The sequence below is a fragment of the Rhipicephalus microplus genome, chromosome 9 (assembly GCF_043290135.1).
Source record: "Rhipicephalus microplus isolate Deutch F79 chromosome 9, USDA_Rmic, whole genome shotgun sequence".
Lineage (NCBI taxonomy): Eukaryota > Metazoa > Arthropoda > Arachnida > Ixodida > Ixodidae > Rhipicephalus > Rhipicephalus microplus.
The window spans coordinates 62,383,570-62,403,268 of record NC_134708.1 but is presented as its reverse complement, the minus strand read 5'-3'; the positions used below and the strand labels follow the sequence as shown (position 1 = coordinate 62,403,268).

Below are 19,699 nucleotides of genomic sequence, written 5' to 3'. Positions count from 1 at the left end.
CGTACTCTTAGCTTTATCTTAAAACTGGAAGTAAAGAAATGCATCGGCCCGGACGAGATGCAAAATGCATTTTTAGTTCGCTACTCTCTATGGTCATCCAAATATTTAACAATCATATTGAATAAATCCTTATTTTCTAGCACGGGGAGACGCCGCTAGGGGCCACGGAGTGCGGACGTGTTGCGCGTCGGCTCCGCAACTTTCCTATGTTTTTGGTGGATTGTCGAATTTATCGTGCAAAACGCTTCTCACCATCGATCGGCGGCAGTTTCAAGGACTTCCCTGACACCAAGTTTTGCCAGGTGGGACCACTTTTTAGCCACTTATTGGCGCCTTTTATTCCACCACGAAAGCAAGAACGCCAAGTCCAGCGTCTCTGCGCACGACGCCATAGGCCGGCCGCTGCGGCGGTGGGGCCTGCAAGCCTAACGTGTCGCCGGACCTCCTCGGAGCTCCCGATCCCCGACGGCAGCGTACAAGGCCTTTGCCAGGGCTAAATGGATGTCGTAGAGGTAGAAGGAGAGGACATTCGGCCGGAAGATTTCGGCGAGGGAGCAGGATGGTGCAGCGTAAAGAGAACGAAACAGGCCGACGGCGCGTCCGAGTCAGCGCAAGACCAGAAGACTGAGACGCAGCAACAGGCGGCTGCCGCGGAGACTACAGGGATTGCCTCGGATACTGCCACAGCGGCGCAGAATAAAAAGGAGTGTGCTCGTTACTTGCAGCACCTCGCTAAGGCGAGCCGAATGCCAGAGCTACCGCCCGATGACTACAGGATCATTGTGCGCCCCCGCGGCGGATTCAACGGGGCTGAATACAAGATAGATCGCATTTACTGCTGCCTTCGTAACGCGGCAGGTATCGGTAGAGAAGCGGCTAAAGAGGACAGCATCTGCCTCAACGTTAAACAGAACGTCGTGGTGCTCAGCACTCCGTCCGCGGACAGAGCCAAACGATACGGAGCCATCAGCAAGCTTTGCATCGGGAACCGAGAGTTCGAGGCGAACGCCTATCAGGCCGCCCCGGAGAACACTTCCAAGGGCCTGATTAGGAACATTTCCAAAGACGAGAGCCCGGAGGACATCGTTAACAACCTAGTGACGCAGCGCAACCCCGGCGTGCTGCATGCCAAGCGAATGGGCACCACGGACAACATCATCGTATTGTTCGACGGTTTCAATGTTCCCAGACACGTATACTATGGACCTATGCTTGTGAGATGCTCCCTCTACAGAAAGCACATCGACGTGTGCTACGCGTGCGGGAGGCTGGGCCATCGCTCCGACGTGTGTCCCAACCCTGCCGACAAGATTTGCCGTGGCTGCGGAAGCAGTAACCCACCGTCTGACCATCGCTGCGAGCCGCGGTGTCAACTGTGTGGCAAGGATCATCTCACGGGTGACCGCGTCTGCAAGGCGAGATACAAGACTCCTTACTTATACTTAGTCAAGCGTCGCCGCCTAGAGCGAAAGCGGCGTGAAGAAGAGCAAGTGGCCGCAGCGTCCGACAGCATCTACAACAGCGGCATTAGCACCGAAGGCAACGGAGGTTACTACAATCATTATCCGGCGTTTGACAGTCATTCATCCAACGCCACCCGAAGAGGACGCTCGACAAGCCGAGACGCGAGAGGCGGCGGCGGTAAATCCCGGTCCCGCTCTCACAGCCGGACACCAAGGCCGAGAAGCATGTCGAAGACGCGCGGTGGCGCCGTTCCGGGCGCCGCAGCTGTCAACCAAGGCACCCAACAAAGTCAGCAGCATCAGACGTGGCGGCAGCCGCAACAACAAGGACCCATGGGCACATGGCAGCAGGTGAGATGGGCGGATGTAGCCGCCTTTCGCGCCGGCGGCGTTGTTTCGGCGGGACGTCCTGGCGGTCCCGCCGTCGGTGGCGGCGGTGGGAGCGAGCTCACGGTAGCGGTAGAGCGAGCGCTAGAACAACGCCTAGGACCATTACAATCGATAATTTCAGAGCTGAAACGCGAGAACGCCGCCCTTAGAGCGGAAAATTCCAAATTGAAAGGAGAGGCTCCACGAATGCAACAACCGCAGCAACAGTCGACGGCGCCGCCACCACCGACGCCTCGGTCTTCGACTCCGTCGAGACCCGAGGCGGCGGGGATGGACACGGATGACGAGAGCAGTTCGGGAGAGGGGGCAGGCGGACGCGAAGACCGCCCGTGTATCGCGAAAAGGATAGCACTAGATCCTGCCAGGCACGAATCCACACAGCGATTTGGCCGTTATGATAAGCTACAGAAACAAATCGATACTATCGAGACCAGCCTCGATGAACGTTTTGCTAAACAGGTGGCACAGATGAATGACATGTTCAATAGTGCGATAGCTAAGCTCTCTGAACAAATGACACAAATGCTCACCGCGCACACGGCGCGCATAGAAAACATTGAAGCGCGACTCCCGACATCTGCGGGCAGACCGATTAGAACGGTGAGTAAGCCCTACGCTAGACAGCAACAGAGTCAGCAGCAGCAGAACGCGCTGCCAGACGCCGAGCCGCAGATTCAGCCGCACCCCAGTCGCCTCGACGGCGATGGGCTAAATTAAACACAAGCATCACCATGGCTAGACACGCGCACACTCACACTAACACTCACAAACAACAGTACACGATCTGGCAGTGGAACTGCCGGGGATATAGGAGAAAGCGGGGAAATCTCGAGCAATTTATTCGAAGCCGTGAGACGAAACCGGACATTATCCTTTTGCACGAAACAAATTATCCGGAAAAACTAGCTGGTTACAAAGCCATAAATGCGGCCGCGGCGGAAAACAGGCGGAAAGAAAAATGTGCTACACAGCGCTCGGCGCGTGGTGGGGCGCCGGGGGCGGCCGCGGGTCGCCGAGGGCGGGGCGATCCGCTCTCGTCGTCGGCGCGACCACGGTCGCTGCCGTCGCCCCCGCAGCGTCCGGCGCCGGTCGCCGCCGTGCTAGTTAGACGTAACATCACAGTGGCGCAGCGCGAACTTGAGTGCGTAAGGATACCGCATGTTTTTGTAGAATTAATTCCTAAGCGCGGCCGAGGCCTGTTTGTACTTAACGTCTACAGTAAACCCACGCTACAGCACCGATTTGGGGAGATGCTCCGGAGAGCAAGCACGGCCGCCAACGGCGCACCTCTGCTAGTTGCGGGTGATTTTAATGCGCCCCATGGGGCCTGGGGATACACGCGTGAAACGCTCAAGGGCAAACACCTTTGGGAAGACTCGCAAGACCAACGGCTTGAACTGATCGCGAACCCCGCCGATCCGACGCGCCGGGGTAACAGCGTGAGCGCAGACACGCTACCGGACCTCGCGTTCGTGTCGAATGTCACAGCGGCGTCTTGGCAAAACACGCAGGAGGACTTAGGGAGTGACCACTCTCTGATAGAGATTACGGTAGACACGGGCCCGAGCGTTCGTAGAACATACTCTGAAAGCACAGGCCGTAAACTCAAATTAGTGCAGTGGGACGCGTTCCGCAAAAAGAGAGCAGAAGGCGGGCGGGGCGACGAGCCGATCACGGATATAGACGAGTGGACCGCGACGCTCAATCGGGACGTAGACGCGGTAACGTGCCACATCCCGCCCGAAGCGAAGCTCGAAGTAATCGACAGCAGGCTCCTACACATGTGGGAAGCAAAGCACGCCCTACTCAAGAGGTGGAAACGCCAAAGACATAACCGGGCGTTGAGGAAACGCATAGCACGGTTAGACAGAGAAATTAAGGAACATGCGTTCAAAGTCTGTAGGTCACAATGGGAAGACCTGTGCAACGGCCTCGAGCGACAGATGCACGGGGCGAGTGCTTGGCGCCTTTTCCGGCACCTATTGGATCCGGAAGATACTCGTGCCGCTCAAGGCCATAAAACTCGGAGACTTGTGAACGATCATAAAGGCGATGACCTGCTCGGTGCAATACGTGACCGTTACTTTAAGTCGGCAGAGAGCGTCCAACACCCAGATTATGACGGCGTTGCTAATGAGCAACTAGACGCCGAATTTAGCGAAGCGGAAATTCGGGCAGTCCTTTTTGAACTAAACACCCGATCGGCGCCCGGCCTGGACCGGGTTTCGAACAAGGCTCTCCGCAACTTAGATGACGAGTCAATCTCCCGATTTGTGACTTATATCAACGAGTGCTGGCAACGCGGTTCCCTTCCTGAAGCGTGGAAAAGAGCTCGAGTTATCATGATTCCTAAACCGGACAAGCAGGTTGCGCTTGATAATCTAAGGCCAATTTCGCTCACGTCTTGTGTAGGAAAAGTTCTAGAGGCGAAAAAGCGTACAGGTCGGGTTGTGCTTCTTGGAGGTGCCCACATTGAAGAATATGACCAGGAATTTCTGGGGCTTGGTCCCAAATTTGCCTTTGAACCAAAGCTCACCGCCACGGAAAAATTGGCAATGACTCATTCCGTTGCTAACCAGGTTTCTGAGCCTAACCGATCCTTTTGTTTGAAACAGTGTATTGATGTGGTTTCCAAGTGCAGTACGAGATTCAGTCGAGATGGCCAGTCGCGACGCTTAGTAAACTCTTTTGCCGCAAGTGATTTGCGGCTTTTGGTGTCAGATAAGGAAGGATCCTTCGTCGTGATGCCCGCGGGCATGTTTCAGGATAAGGCTGTTCAAGCAATGCAAAAAAACTTCAAACCAGTCACTTGTAAGCCGGCTTCTGTTAAGAAGAAGGCATTGGCATTATTGTCAGACCTAAAGCTTGAACGACTGAGGTCCTTGGCGAAGAATTCAAAAAGCCTGGAGTTGCAGGTGTTCTTCTCCGCCAAGACGCATAAACCCGATGTACCCTTTCGGGCAATTGTGTCGGAGCGTGGCTCGTGGCAACACGTTGTCTCGGGCTACTTGCAAACCCACCTCAGCTCGTTGAATTTAGTGGATCCATTCTTGGTTAGGAATTCACTACAGGTTGTTGATTTCTTGGGTAATCAGAACCTTTGGGAAAAAAAGTCTGCCTTCAGTGTCGATGTTCAGGACCTGTTCTACTCACTGCCGCATAATTTTCTGTTACTATGTGTTAAGGAAACTATCACTGAACTAAATGAAGAAACGCGGTTTGTTGACAAATGTGGTATTTCTGTTCAAAGTTTCCTTGAACTTCTTCGTTTTTATCTTGATTCTACTTTTGTTTCTTGGCAAGGGGATTTGTTTGTTCAGGCCTCAGGTGTATGCATAGGTTCCAGAGTTGCCCCGGTCCTAAGTGACATATTGTTGAGTAGAATTGATCGCGATCTAGAAAGAGATTTTGAGGGTTGGGGGACTCGTATATTTAGGTATGTGGATGATTACTTGGTTTTTTTGGATAGTGTTAGTAGCTTACATGATAAGGTGAACATTCTCAAGGTATTTAGGGAAAGGGGGCAGGGTCTTCAGTTTACGTGTGAAGTTCCCAATGAAAAGAATGAGCTTCAGTTCCTTGACCTAACATTGCGATTCCAGGATGCGCATGTCTGTTGGTTATACGCTCCCAGGTCGGCTAAACCCCTCCTAAACTTTAAATCTGCTCATTCTAAACTGGTAAAAAATGGTATAGTCACTTCATGCCTTCACGCAGCTGTCGCAAAATCTTGTTTCCATGCCACAGAGGAAAGCTTTCGTAATCAGTGTGATCGGCTTAAGACAGCGGGTTTTCCCACCGCCTTTCTCGTTTCTGCTTCCGAGCGTTTGCTAAAGAAAGTAAATAGTAACGCGCAGCCCACCAACTAACCAGCAACCTCTCAACGCGAGCAAAAGCGTTTTGCAGTGATCCCCTATGTACATTCCATTTCACATAGATTAAAGAAAGTTGGGGGGCAGTATGGGGTTGACGTTGTTTTTTCAAGTGGGAATAAATTGGGTAGCTTATGTGGCAAGATTCATAGACGCGTTAAGGGAATTACGAGGGCGGTTGATAACACTTGTTCAATCAAGCACGTTAAGAAGTATACCGCATGTTCGACCGGGGTAGTCTATAAAATTCCTTGCTCGTGCGGGAGTGTCTGCATAGGACAGACCGGTAGATGTATTAATATTAGGCTACGGGAGCATGAAAATTCTTTAAAGGGTGGGGTTCTGTCTCACCTCGCCAGCCATTGCCGCGATTGCGGTTGTATTCCTTCTTTTGAGCAAACCGCAATCATCGACCGCCATCATAATCAAAGGACACGTGAGATTGCTGAGGCTTACCACATGGCGAAGAGTGTTGGCATTTGCGTTAGCCAGCCATCTGTTTCTTTATCTGAACAGGAGATTGGTTTCATTGATCGGAAGTAATCTTGCGTAGCACTTGATTTTCTGTGTACACATGTATATATATGCTTTCTTTCAAATAAAACTTTCAGTTGTTAGACCAGCGCTTGTCCTGATTCCTTCTCTTGTGTGTTTCCTTTTGTGCGCTGCCCACTATGGATAAGTTCCAACTCGCCCGCCTTTCGGTGCTACAACAGTTCTAGAGCACGCAGTCCTCAAACGTGTGACTGACTTTCTCGAAGTCCGCGATGTATTTCCGCACACCATGCTAGGATTCCGCCGCAATCTCTCCGCACAAGACGCGTTGCTTCAGCTGAAGCACCACATTGTTGATGACATTACCAGCTCAACCAAGGCGATCCTTGGCCTAGATATTAAAAAGGCCTTCGACAGCGTTAAACACGAAGCAATTTTAAACAGAGTTCAAACATTAGGACTAGGACAAAAAACATATAATTACATACGTGACTTCCTTGCCGGCAGACGCGTACGCGTCGTCGTTGGAGATGTGGAACTGCAAGAATTTGAGATGGGCTCGAGGGGCACGCCACAAGGCTCCGTAATTTCGCCATTACTCTTTAATTTAGTTCTATTAGGGCTACCCGAGAAATTATTAGGCATACAAGGATTGTATCACAGTATCTACGCGGATGACATCACCCTTTGGGGTGCCCGGCGCAGGTTGTGATGGTCACATCGAGCGTACGCTCCAGGCAGGTGTAGACGAAGTTCAGGAGTACTTGCGAGGAACGGGCCTCGAATGCTCGGCAACCAAGTCGGAACTTCTAATCTACAAACCTACAAGTAGAGGTCGCAAAACCCCGCGCGACGAGGAAAGGGAGTGCTACAAAATAAGCGTTCTATTGGCAGATGGCACTCCCATTCCACACGTAGACAAAATTAGAATTCTGGGGTTACACCTGCAGGCAAACGGCCATAATGATGAGACGGTGCGAAGACTACGTCGTTCGGTAGACGACACGATCCGACTCCTACGTCGTATCATGAACAGACGTACTGGTATGCGCGAACACTGCGCGATCCGTCTAGTGCAGGCGTACGCAATAAGCCGTATAACATACGTTGCCCCCTACCTCAAATTGCTAGGCTCAGAAAAAAACAAGATCGAATGTATAATACGAAAGGCTTTCAAGAGAGCAATTGGAGTTCCACTGAATGCGAGCACTGAAAAGTTACTAGAACTTGGACTGCACAACTCACTCGACGAGTTAATTGAGGCCCATGTCGTTTCGCAAAATGAACGCTTGTCGGGGTCTAAGACGGGTCGACACATCCTCGAGTCACTTGGCATCCGGTACCACACTCAGCAGGGAGAAAAAGCGAATGTTCCTGCCTCGGTTCGCGACCGCCTAATTGTTTCGCCGCTTCCTAAGAATATGCACCCGACGCACCACGTCGGGCGCCGTAACCAGCGAGCTAGTGACCTTCAAAAGAAGTACGGCACTAGCGACGAAGTTGTGTACGTAGATGCCGCGAGATATGGTGACGGGAGACACGCACACGCCGCTGCGGTCGTTGACCGTGCGGGCAAATGCCTCCCGAGCGCCACGGTGACCACGGGACATACGGAGGCGGCCGAAGAAGCCGCGATAGCCCTAGCAATCGCCACGGTGCCGAACGCTACGATCGTAATCAGCGACTCGCAGGCAGCAATCCGCGGCTTCGCGCGCGGCCGCGTCTCGCGGGAAGCGGCCCGCATCCTTAAGAGGTGCGGTGATGGTGACTCAGCGTTGCGATTGCCACAACAAAATTTAACAATCTTCCTCCTTTGAACCCCGGCACACACCGATGTCCCGCTTCCGGGCAACGAGGCTGCCCACGCCGCGGCTCGAGGTCTCACTCGCCGAGCCGCGGCACATTCCGTGGCCGCCGCCTCCGCTCCCGAGAACGGGGCTTCTGATCTGCCGGATCGAGACACCTTGACAGACGCAGCGACAACACAGACCACAATGGTCGTGGGGTGATCGTCTCATCACGTTCCGAGATATTACGCAACACTACAGACTGGAAACGCGAAAGTTCCCGCCACCGCATGACAAATTAAACAGACACGATGCCGTAAGCTATCGCTTACTACAAACCCACTCTTACCCCAGCCCGGTCGTCTTACGCCACTGCTACCCGCACTTACAAATTACCGATTTATGTAAAGCATGCGGGCACAGAGCAACGCTGCGCCACATGCTCTGGGAATGCGCCGATAACAATGGTCGAGAAACGGTCGCCGTTCGCGATGCGCCTATGGCGGCTGCCAATACCAGGCAACAGGAAGCCTCGAGCTCACTCGTTCCCGCCGCCGTCCCGTCTGCGGGTGCCGCGGGGGACCTTCTCCGTCGGCGACGCCGCCGCTGGGAGGCGGCGCTCAGAAGCTCGGAGCTCAACGACCAGCTCTGGGCTGTCCGGCAGGCCGAAGATGCCGCCCGAGTTCAGGGACTCAGCGCCGCCATATGAGGCCACCAAGACCAAGCTGCCGGCCAAGTTCTAATAAAGTTTCCTCTCTCTCTCTTTTCTAGCACTGTTCTCTCTTCATGGAAATTGGCTCCGTCTCTTTAAATCTGGCGATAAGGAATCTCTATTAAATTATAGACCAATATCATTTACTTCTCAATCATGTAAAATGTTACAACATATCACTCATAAACAGATTAAGCTTTTCTTGGAATCAAAGAGAGTACTATCTCAATGACAACATGGTTTTAGACATGGTTTCAGTACAACAACACAATTAGTTGAATTCACACACGATATTTTGCTTAGCCTTGATCATGGCGACCATGTTGATGGTATATTCATCCTTTGACACAGTTTTACATTCTAAACTTCTTGCTAAACACATGATATTAAACAATGCTCAATTCGTTAATTGTCCATCTAGCTTTTTGTCATCTCGCTTTCAGTTTGTTTCTTAAAGGTGAACCAACTCTGCTGTTATTAATGTACCATCGGGTGTGCCACAAGAGTCTGCTCTTGGGCCTTTAGCTTTTCGTGATCTCCCGTGGGATCTGGCGGATTTTTTATTTGCATGTATATCCATTTTTCGGTCACGCACAAGATCACGCAACCGGACCAGCAGAGTTGCAAAGGATTCAGAGAGTGATTACCAGTGATGTTAATGAGCTTTTCATGCTGAAAGAATCCATCAGCACACATATTGCCAAAAGAATTTAGAGGAGTGATGACTAACACCTGCAGGGTTGTAGATGATCCACTGATATCTAAGCTCTATACATGGTCCAACATATGAACTGCTATTTTTGAGGCTGAATGACACAGTGAACTATGAGTTCCATCGTTCAGCGGGCTCAGAATACACGGCGAAGTCTATCACCGTCATCAGGTTTGGCTCTAAGCGCCACATTAGCAGCATTTCGCAGAGATTCCCATGGAATCAACTGACACCATTTGTCAGAACTCCCAGAACATTGAGTAAGTTTGCATCCTCCCTTTTGGTATACCCGGGCGAATTCTCCATAATTCATAGTGACTCGTGAACTCAGCATTTGCTATTAAAAGCTGGAAAAGTGACATGCATCACTACTTATGAGAGCCATAAATGAGCTAAAGGATTTCAGAATCACTATGATTTTGACAACACAACTTTCAGCCAGAGTAGACTTCTTTGTGAATGACCAGTGCTGTGCACAAAAAATGTTTCCATATCTGCTTCGAATTTGATGGTCACAATATTGTCACAGGTAATGGGTATGAGCCATCAACTGTAGGGGGAATCCCTTGGAAGTGAAGAAAGAAGAGGGCTTTTGCGTCCTGGTCTGAGGGCAAGCAAGACGTCGTTTCATCGCTCTCTGTTATTACGTTCGTGGCACTGGTGGAGGTGCTGGGTAAATGCGCCTCGGCTGCAGATTCTCAGCCGAATCACCGAGCTACTTGGAGACAGCTACAGCTCCCACGGCACGAAGCAGTCGCCGCCTGCGAGGACTATCTCCCGAGTACGGTCCCCTCTCTCAAGACGAGATGGCAACTTCAACTAACAACCAGGCGAGTCAAACCAACGACGCCTATTCTTTTCTCCCGCATGTTTTTCATGCGCCGCAAACACCACGCTCATTTCATGGAGACATTTATGAAGATGTTGACGACTGGCTTGACCACTTCAATCGAGTTGCCAACATCAACGAATGGGATGAAGCTCGCAAGCTGCGGAGAGTTTACTTTGCGTTAGAAGACTCTGCCAAAATGTGGTACGAGAATCACGAGGGTTCCTTTGTGACGTGGCATGAGTTCAGCCGACAGTTTCGTGATGCGTACTGCAGCACTGAAAGGAAAGAGAGAGCGGAGCAGGCTATTTCGTCTCGGAACCAACGACCCAACGAAAGAGTTTCGATGTTTGTCGAGGACATGCTTCGACTCTTCAAGCGTGCTGACCCTGCAATGTCCGAGGAAAAGAAGGTGCGGCATTTAATGCGTGGGGTAAAAGAGCAGCTCTTCGCCGGACTCGTGCGCAATCCACCGACGACTGTGGCAGAGTTCATAAATGAGGCAACCACAATGGAGCGTACTTTCCAGTATAGGTCGTCACAGTATGAACGCCACGACCTGACCCCTGCTGCATGCTTTATCGGGGCTGACAGCGAGAGGCATGCCCTCGCTGAGTTCATAAGAAGCGTCGTGCGGGACGAGCTGCGCCAACTCCAAGCAGCGGGACCCCAACCACCCGTAAGTGATCTCGCAGACTTAATCCGAAATGAGATCCGACACGTGGTCACCCCACTCGCGCCAACAAGACCTGAGGCCCCTGTGCTGACTTATGCGGCGGCTCTGCGATCTCCTGCACCACATGGCCCTGATCCCACCATGGGGAGAATGGGTCAGGCTAGCCATCGATTCCAGGGCACCTCTTCGACTCCGCCACCCGTTTCAAGGTTTCAGAGTGCATCAACTTATCGTCCGTCTGGATCGCGGCAGAACACCACAAAGGCCAGCGTGTGGCGTACGTCCGATAACCGTCCACTCTGCTACCACTGCGGCGAAGCGGGTCACGTCTACCGTAACTGCCAGTACCGCCAACTTGGTCTCCGTAGCTTTCACCCAGATGCTCGTTGCCCGCGTTACGGTGAGCGTCCCCGCGACATCGAAGCGTACCTTACGGGCCAGCAAGCTCCTCGCCTTGGTCCACGCCCCCAATCACGATCTCCATCACCTCGCCGCCCCACGTCACCTAGCATTCCCTCGTCATCCTATGCTCCTTTCAGAGGCCGGTCACCGAGTCCCCACTGGGGAAACTAGAAACCGCGGCTCCTGGGGGTGAAGCCGCGTCCCAACGAACTGTCAAAGAGCCTCCTTCGACGCAAAGACCCGACGAAGACCGTTCTGACTTTCCAGTCGTTTCCGAAAGTCACAAGACTGTTTCCGCCGACATCACCGTACACGTCGATAATCACGTCGTCACTGCCCTTGTCGACACCGGTGCCGATTATTCGGTTATGAGCAGCGCCCTAGCATCCCAACTGAGGAAGGTAACTACGCCTTGGCAAGGACCGCCGTTGCGCACGGCAGGGGGCCACCTCGTCACGCCAACTGGAATGTGCACAGCCCGTGTTCGAGTCCGTGCTTCGACGTTCACAGGGTCTTTCCTCGTATTACCTGTGTGCTCCCGTCCACTCATTCTGGGGCTGGACTTTCTTCGCGAACACGGCGCAATTATTGACCTACGAGTCTTGCAGGTGTCGTTCGAGGACCCGTTTCATCCTGAACCGGAAAACGCCTGCTCATCGAAGGCTGCCCTACGTGTATCCTCCGAATCTGTTACTCTGCCTCCCCGCAGCAGCCTTTTTATCAACGTTGAATGTGACCAAGACGCCCCCATTCTGTAATTGCAGAAGGAAATTTGTCCCTACTTTTTGCACAACAAATCTGCGTTGCCCGAGGTATTGTTCAGCCCAGTAGAAAGCAGGCTTGCCTATTAGTCACGAATTTCAGCGAGGAGTATCGCCATCTTACCAAATACACTTCGATCGCATACCTTGAGGATATTGCCGACGTCCCTGGTCCCTCAACATTATCTGCTCTTTCGTCGTGCGACAATTCCGCAAAGACATTCGCAAGCACTCTCGACGTAAACCAGGGTCTACCGTCCGCAGAACGGGAACGTCTTTTGAAGCTACTTGGCTCATTTCGGGACTGCTTCGCTACGACTTCAAAAGTTAACCAAACACCGCTTGCCAAGCATCGTATCATCACCGAGCCTACCGAGAGACCCATTCGACAGCATGCCTACAGAGTCTCGCAAAAAGAACAAGACGTTATACGCCAACAGGTCCAGCAGATGCTCAAGGACGATGTCATCCAGCCATCGACCAGTCCCTGGGCGTCCCCTGTTGTGTTAGTAAAGAAAAAAGATGGTACTTTCCAATTTTGCGTCGACTACCGAAAGTTGAATAAGATCACCAAGAAAGACGTGTATCCTTTACCACGAATTGACGACTCGCTGGACCGCATTCGCAATGCTCGTTACTTTTCTTCATGGATCTACGCAGCGGCTATTGGCAAATATCTGTTGATGAGCACGACCGCGAAAAGACCGCCTTCATTACTCCTGACGGACTCTACGAGTTCAAGGTCCTTCCATTCGGCTTGTGCTCGGCACCAGCTACTTTTCAAAGAATGATGGACACGGTTCTTTCTGGGCTAAAATGGTAATCGTGTCTTGTCTACCTTGACGATGTGCTCGTCTTCTCGGACACGTTTGAGCAGCACGTCCAGTGCTTACAGGCAGTTCTTCAGGCGATTCGAACAGCTGGAGTTTCTCTCAAACCTGAGAAATGCCACTTTGGATTCGAGGAACTGAAATTTCTTGGTCACGTCGTCAGCCACGCCGGTATACACCCAGACCCTGAGAAAACGAAAGCTGTTGCCGCATTTTCTGTCCCAACAAACAAGCGCGACCTCCGCCGATTTCTGGGACTCTGCGCATATTACAGACGCTTCGTCAAAGGCTTTTCTAAAATCGCTGAACCGCTAAATGAACTTACGAAAGACGGCGTACCATTTGTTTGGGGCCATGATCAGCATCACACCTTTGACACGCTACGAAACCATCTCCAAGCCCCACCTGTACTCGGTCACTTTGACGACAACGCTGCCACAGAGCTACACACAGATGCCAGCAACGTCGGACTTGGAGCTGTACTGGTTCAATGGCAAAATGGCATAGAGCGCGTGATTGCCTATGCAAGTCGAACACTATCATCTGCAGAGAAAAACTACTCTGCAACAGAAAAAGAATGCTTAGCTGTTGTTTGGGCTATAACAAAGTTTCGGCCTTATTTGTACGGTCGACCATTCAGGGTAGTTAGTGACCACCATTCTTTATGCTGGCTCGCCAACCTCAAAGACCCTTCCGGTCGTCTAGCACGCTGGAGCCTTCGGCTGCAAGAATTTGACGTTACAGTCATTCACAAATCAGGACGCAAACACACTGATGCGGACTGTCTCTCACGTGCACCAATTGGAAGTACGAACGCGGACGTTGAAGAGGACGATACATTCCTTTCCTCTGTGTCAGCAACCGACATGGCTCAACAACAACGCGACGACATGGAGCTAAGCCCACTGATTGACTACCTCGAAGGCCGAAAACGCAGCCTTCCTCGGAACTTCGCACGTTCGCTGGCCTCGTTCTGCATCAGGGATGGAGTCCTCTATAAGAAAAATTTCGACCATACCCAGGCTACTTATCTACTGGTTGCGCCGACCTCGCTTCGGGACGATATTTTACATGCTTGTCACAACGAACCATCATCCGGACACCTTGGCTACACGCGCACATTGGAAAGAATTCGCCGCTCATACTACTGGCCCCGCCTCGCAAAGACAGTCAAGCAGTACGTCCGCACATGCCGCGACTGCCAACGCCGTAAGACTCCACCTGTCCGACCAGCAGGACTACTACAGCCCCTCGCCACGCCGAAGACACCATTCCATCAAATTGGCATTGACTTACTCGGCTCATTTCCCACCTCTTCGTCTGGAAACCGGTGGATTGTGGTTGCCACCGATTATTTAACGTGTTACAGCGAAACAAAGGCCCTGCCCAAAGCTACCGCAGCGGAAATCGCACAGTTTTTTGTCACCAGCATCGTACTTCGTCACGGAGCGCCAGCTGTGATAATTACTGATCGTGGTACAGCTTTCACCGCAGAGATGCTTCAAGAAGTGCTGAGACTAAGTGGTACAGAACATCGGAAAACCACGGGTTATCACCCCCAAACAAATGGACTCACCGAACGGTTGAACAAGACAATTGCAGATATGCTGTCTATGTATGTGGCCGTTGATCACAAGAACTGGGATGATATACTCCCTTACGTAACTTTTGCTTACAATACAGAAGTCCAAGAGAGTTTAGGTTTCACCCCATTTCGCTTAGTTCATGGTCGAGAGGTCACCACAATGCTCGACGCAATGCTCCTTCCCAACAACTTGAGCATGTTCAACACGGACGCTGCATTGTTCGCTCAACGCGCCGAGGAGGCCCGTCAACTCGCCCGATGCCGTATTCAGGCTCGCCAAACTGCCGACGCACACCGCTACAACCTTAAACACCGAGAGGTTACCTTCCAACCAGGCGATGAAGTTTGGGTGTGGACTCCCATCCGACAGCGTGGTCACTCTGAAAAGTTGCTTCGGCGCTACTTCGGCCCTTACAAAGTTCTGCGCTGACTCAGTGACGTTACGTATGAAGTTCTCCCTGAGGGCACCTCAAGACGTTCCCGTCGGTTTCCACAAAGTGATGTGGTGCACGTGTCAAGACTCAAGCCATATTTCTCACGTCATCCATCGAACGTGCACTAACTTACCATGCAATGACTATTTTTTTGCCACTTTGGTTTTTATTTTATTGTCTTGTGTACTTACTCCTTTTTTATTGAGTTTTTCTACGACGCCAGCCCATTTTTTTTCCACTTACGACGGAGTTGTTGGGTTCCATGGTAGCATCTTTTCTTTCTCATTTTTTTTCTCAACGCTTTCTTACCAGCATCGAGCCGATGCTTTTCGAGGATAGGGAGTAATGTCACAGGTAATGGGTATGAGCCATCAACTGTAGGGGGAATCCCTTGGAAGTGAAGAAAGAAGAGGGCTTTTGCGTCCTGGTCTGAGGGCAAGCAAGACGTCGTTTCGTCGCTCTCTGTTATTACGTTCGTGGCAATATTAAAGGTGCTCATTAAACTGTTCTCTTTAACAGTGTACTGTACTGTACAATGGTGCAAAAAGAGGAGGGAGAAGGTTATAATTTTCTTGACCTGGAGCTCTTCTACTGAAAACCTGTAATTCCTAAGCTAAGATAGATTAAACGAAAACGCAGTCAGAGTATGCTGCAGAAAACAAATAACAAAGGCCTATTCAAAAGACTACTTAAATATTGTAACACAGTTGCAGGAGTGAAGTTTATGATTTCTGCCAGCATAACAGCCAATTTTAGACATGAATGACATTCTTCTAGGACATTTCTAGGCAAATTGTGCCAAAATGAATACTCCTTTTCTAAGGATAACAAAAAATAAGTACTTTGAGCCACTCTGCACAAAACTACACTAATGATGATGAATGAATGCTAGAGAAGTGCAATCTGTATAACATGCAGTAGGATGAATGAAGTTGACAAATGTGAAGTGACATGCAGTACATGAACTAATCTCTGGGATTTCACATCCCAAAACCCACAATGTTTGATAGAAACGCATGCTAGCAATGCTGTCGCGCAAGATGTGGCAATCACGCGTTCACGTGACAACCCAAGAGCAGGCATGTGTGCCGCACCGCAAGTTGACCATCAGCAGCACTTGATAGCCTCCGAGATTATATGCATGACCCTCTGAGGCATTAACACCCCTTCGTGTGCATTGACGTTTATATTACACATGGCTTTCCTTAACATTTTTTTCCCAACCATTGCTATAGTGTGTATACATGCACCTGCCACGTCATGCAAGCCATATAACATGAGACATCCTAAGAAAGGTGCACTAGACAGAGACCGGACTTGGTCAAGGAGCCAGGCCCCAAGACGTCAACATGCACGACTGTTTGAGGCACGCACACATGTAAAATCTCCCGTTCGCACAGGAGGCTATCGAACCTTCGAGATTGTGCGGGCACGATTGGAAGTAGCAATTATTGCACTAAATCTGATGGCTGGACGAGTTTGTGTGTATCCACATACGTCCCTAACACCACTGCCACTCTTACGACATTCTGCAAAATTTTGAAGGCTCTCAAGTGACGAACAAATTTTTTCTTCGCAAGATTTGAGCAATTACCTGTTTTCAATGCGAGAAATTGGTAAATCCAAGCTGTATTCACAACAACACATTTCTTTCTAAGCCCTACAGTATAATAAACTCCATTCCTAAAGCACTTGAAAAAAAAAGTAAAAATAAAACAAATAATATTTAGTGCACAAAGTGAATTAAGTCAGCACAAAGGTGAATTCAAAACAAAAGGTGCATAAGTGATTCAAGTGATAAATTAAAAGCGAATCAGGTGTGAACACTTCACCTACAAAGCTTTAACAATGAAAACCAAAAGTCATATTCAGGGGTGGGAAAGAACACTGCGGTTACCTACAATTGTCAGAAAAAAATTACGGTTGTCTTGTTAACAGGATAGCATTTTGCATAAGCAATAGTCAGCATTAGATGAATGGACCCTCTGTAATCTCTTTCTGCATTCCTTTTCGCGACAGAATTATCTATAACAGGGGTACAACAGCGAAAACAAAATTTGGTGCAATGTTTGGAGCAGCAAACTTAATTTTGGAACAGTAAAATCCAAATTTGAAGCAGATTATGGGAAAAAAACTAAATTTTTATCATGAAAGATCAAATTTGGAGCACTGTAAAAAAGAATGCTAACATTTAGAAACAAAATATATGTACAACACATTCAACCCATATAAATAGTGCTGCAGAGCGAACATGAGAACTGCTATTTCAGTTAAAGTAGTATTCTGAATTACCTCACTGAACAAACAATGATGAAGTTCACGTTAGTATGTGCCACACCTGCTGAATCCTTTGACAGACTCTGCGAATGCAATTGTGGCTCTGCCAAGCTGGCGACCATAAAATTCGGGAGATTTGTAAAACCAAGGAGTAGGGGTGGCAAAAAAAGAAAGAAAAAACTGACACACAATATGTCATTGGCTGCTCCAAATGATTGCCAGTGCCTTTTTTAGACACCAGCAATCATAATAGTACTCAATTATGCGACACATACAAACATCGGTATTGAATAAAATGTGCTGTGTCCCATGACTAGCGCCAACAGCCTCTTTCAAATCATGTACACTTTTAAGCGGGGCACTGGTGTACTGCAGCGGAGGTGCCTTATAAACCATCCTGCGCTGGTTAGAACAAGGCCAAGTATATGTCGAAGTGCTAACCCCCCCCACTCACCCGATTGTTTTTTCTTTCATGATAGAGACAACTTCTCGGTTCGCTTGCAAGGTGCATTCAAGGAGATAAAGTAACAACGATGCGCGCCTGTTGGCCCGGCGCCGGATATCTATCACCGCAATGACGCAACTTCAAGCCAGAAAATTGTGTGAGGTGCCACTGCTATGGAAACCAACACAGTGGTTGGCAACAACGACGTTTGCAGCTTGTCGACCTCGTTCGCATGCGAAAAACGCGATATACGTTCCTAACATGCCGTAACCGCATTTGCCAACTAGGAAATTCATATTTTCTGTGTAGTGCTGGTGGCTACAGCAATGCATTTTTTTTTTCTCGTGAAGTTGAGTCGTCTCGCCTATAGGTATCTGATGTGGTCAGCGGACCGACTGGTCAGTCCAGCCTGCGAGTGTCCTCATTTAACGAGTATCCAAATTACACCGTTGTTTAAGGTTAGGGTCTGCACGCTTAGTTTGATTTGTCGCTGAAATTAGCACGCCTGAGATAATTTTGAGGCGGGTCGGGCATTTCAGCGGGTGGCGCAATTTCAGCCAATTTCATGGTTTTTGCGGAGCTCGGTGCAACAATGGGGAATGGTATCAAATTGGTGCGATTGGCCCAATTGGTGCAGCTGTTGCACCCCTGCTTAAAATGCAGCCCAGACAAAAAATATTCCATAAAAACTCAACCCATAAAATATATGGAACAAAATTCGATTGGACGAAGCTACCATGAAACTTGAAAAAAATATTTTTGAATTCAATGAGGTAATTTTGACATCACGGTTCTGGCTGATCACAAGTGGGTAAATATATTTCTGCTGTTTTTGGCTCACATAAGTTCAGTGAACACAATATAGGTGGAGCGATCTTGTGCGAATATGAACACACTGAGACTGTTGCTCCGAGTAAATAAGGTTGAGCCCATGCAGTACTGGAAGAAATGATTGCTTAGGTGAATGCAAAGGTGTCTTTTCACGTTTCTGCTGTCCTTGATCACGTCGATGCACTGCCAGCAGGAATGCAGTCCACCTTGTAAGGACATGAGCAAATGGCACTGCACACGGGACATCAAATGCAAAGAACCTACAAAGAAACGAGGAGAACAAAATGGTAATGCAAACAATACGCTACACGCTGCATGAAACAGGACTGCAGTACCAGGCAATCAAGAAGTGTTGCTGTGTACGTAAGCAACATTCTGGACAACGTTTGCCAATAAAAACATGTTGCTGTAGTGCTAGCAGTGCAACAATTGAAAACGTGTGTCACCCAAGCTGCCATCTTTCAATGCATAAGTACTATACTTAGTCAATGCAGCTGCCTGCTGCCACTACGTAGACATCCGACTTGGATGATATGCAGACACTATAATTAAACAGTGACAAATAAGACATCTGCTTTGTTACAATAGACTGTAAAGCTTTCAACAAATTATTGGACTTAGTTAATAAAATTATATGTACAATGCCAAGCAGCAAAAGCTTCATTTGATATTGCTACTTATCAAGTATGTGAAATACTACTACTGCTAGATAGTATTACTGTTTTTAATGGCTAGAGTAGCATTGCCATTTTATGTGGTGAAAAGCGCATGCACATTTTTATACATAAAACAATGAATTATCGCTTTGTACACATTAGCATACTTCATGTATTTGACAATAATTTTAAGAAATTGGAGTAAAAGCACGAAGATATAGTGGAATATCAGAAGTAAATTATTCACTACAATGTTTCAGCAGCCTACATGACGACACACATGTACACATGACACATTATCGGCTTCCATAACTGGTTATCCTGAACACATACAACGGCTACACATTGAGGGAACATTTAGAAGGCCCGCTTGGCATCTTTAAATAATTGAAACTCTTTCAATGTCGAACTAAACAATGCCCACACCAGCTTAAGAAGAAATGCCCCGAGACCTAAAATGCAAGTTTTTTTTTTTTCATTTCAAAAATACTTATTTTTCATTTTGAATAACTTTCTTTCAAAAGTTTAGTTTCTCTACTTTC

General features: G+C 49.2%; 2 protein-coding genes across 2 annotated transcripts in view; one reads left to right on the top strand and one right to left on the bottom strand.

Annotated features, from left to right (window-relative positions):
- The window catches only part of LOC142771825 (uncharacterized), a 65,148-nt gene that overhangs the window by 1,402 nt on the left and 44,047 nt on the right, over positions 1–19,699 (top strand). The gene's annotated exons all lie outside the window — the stretch shown is intronic.
- Positions 1–19,699, bottom strand: part of LOC142771827 (uncharacterized) — a 38,874-nt gene that overhangs the window by 11,134 nt on the left and 8,041 nt on the right. The window contains exon 2 of the mRNA XM_075873728.1: positions 18,655–18,761. Coding sequence (XP_075729843.1) covers positions 18,655–18,761 — 107 coding nt within the window. The remainder of the gene's footprint in view (positions 1–18,654; positions 18,762–19,699) is intronic.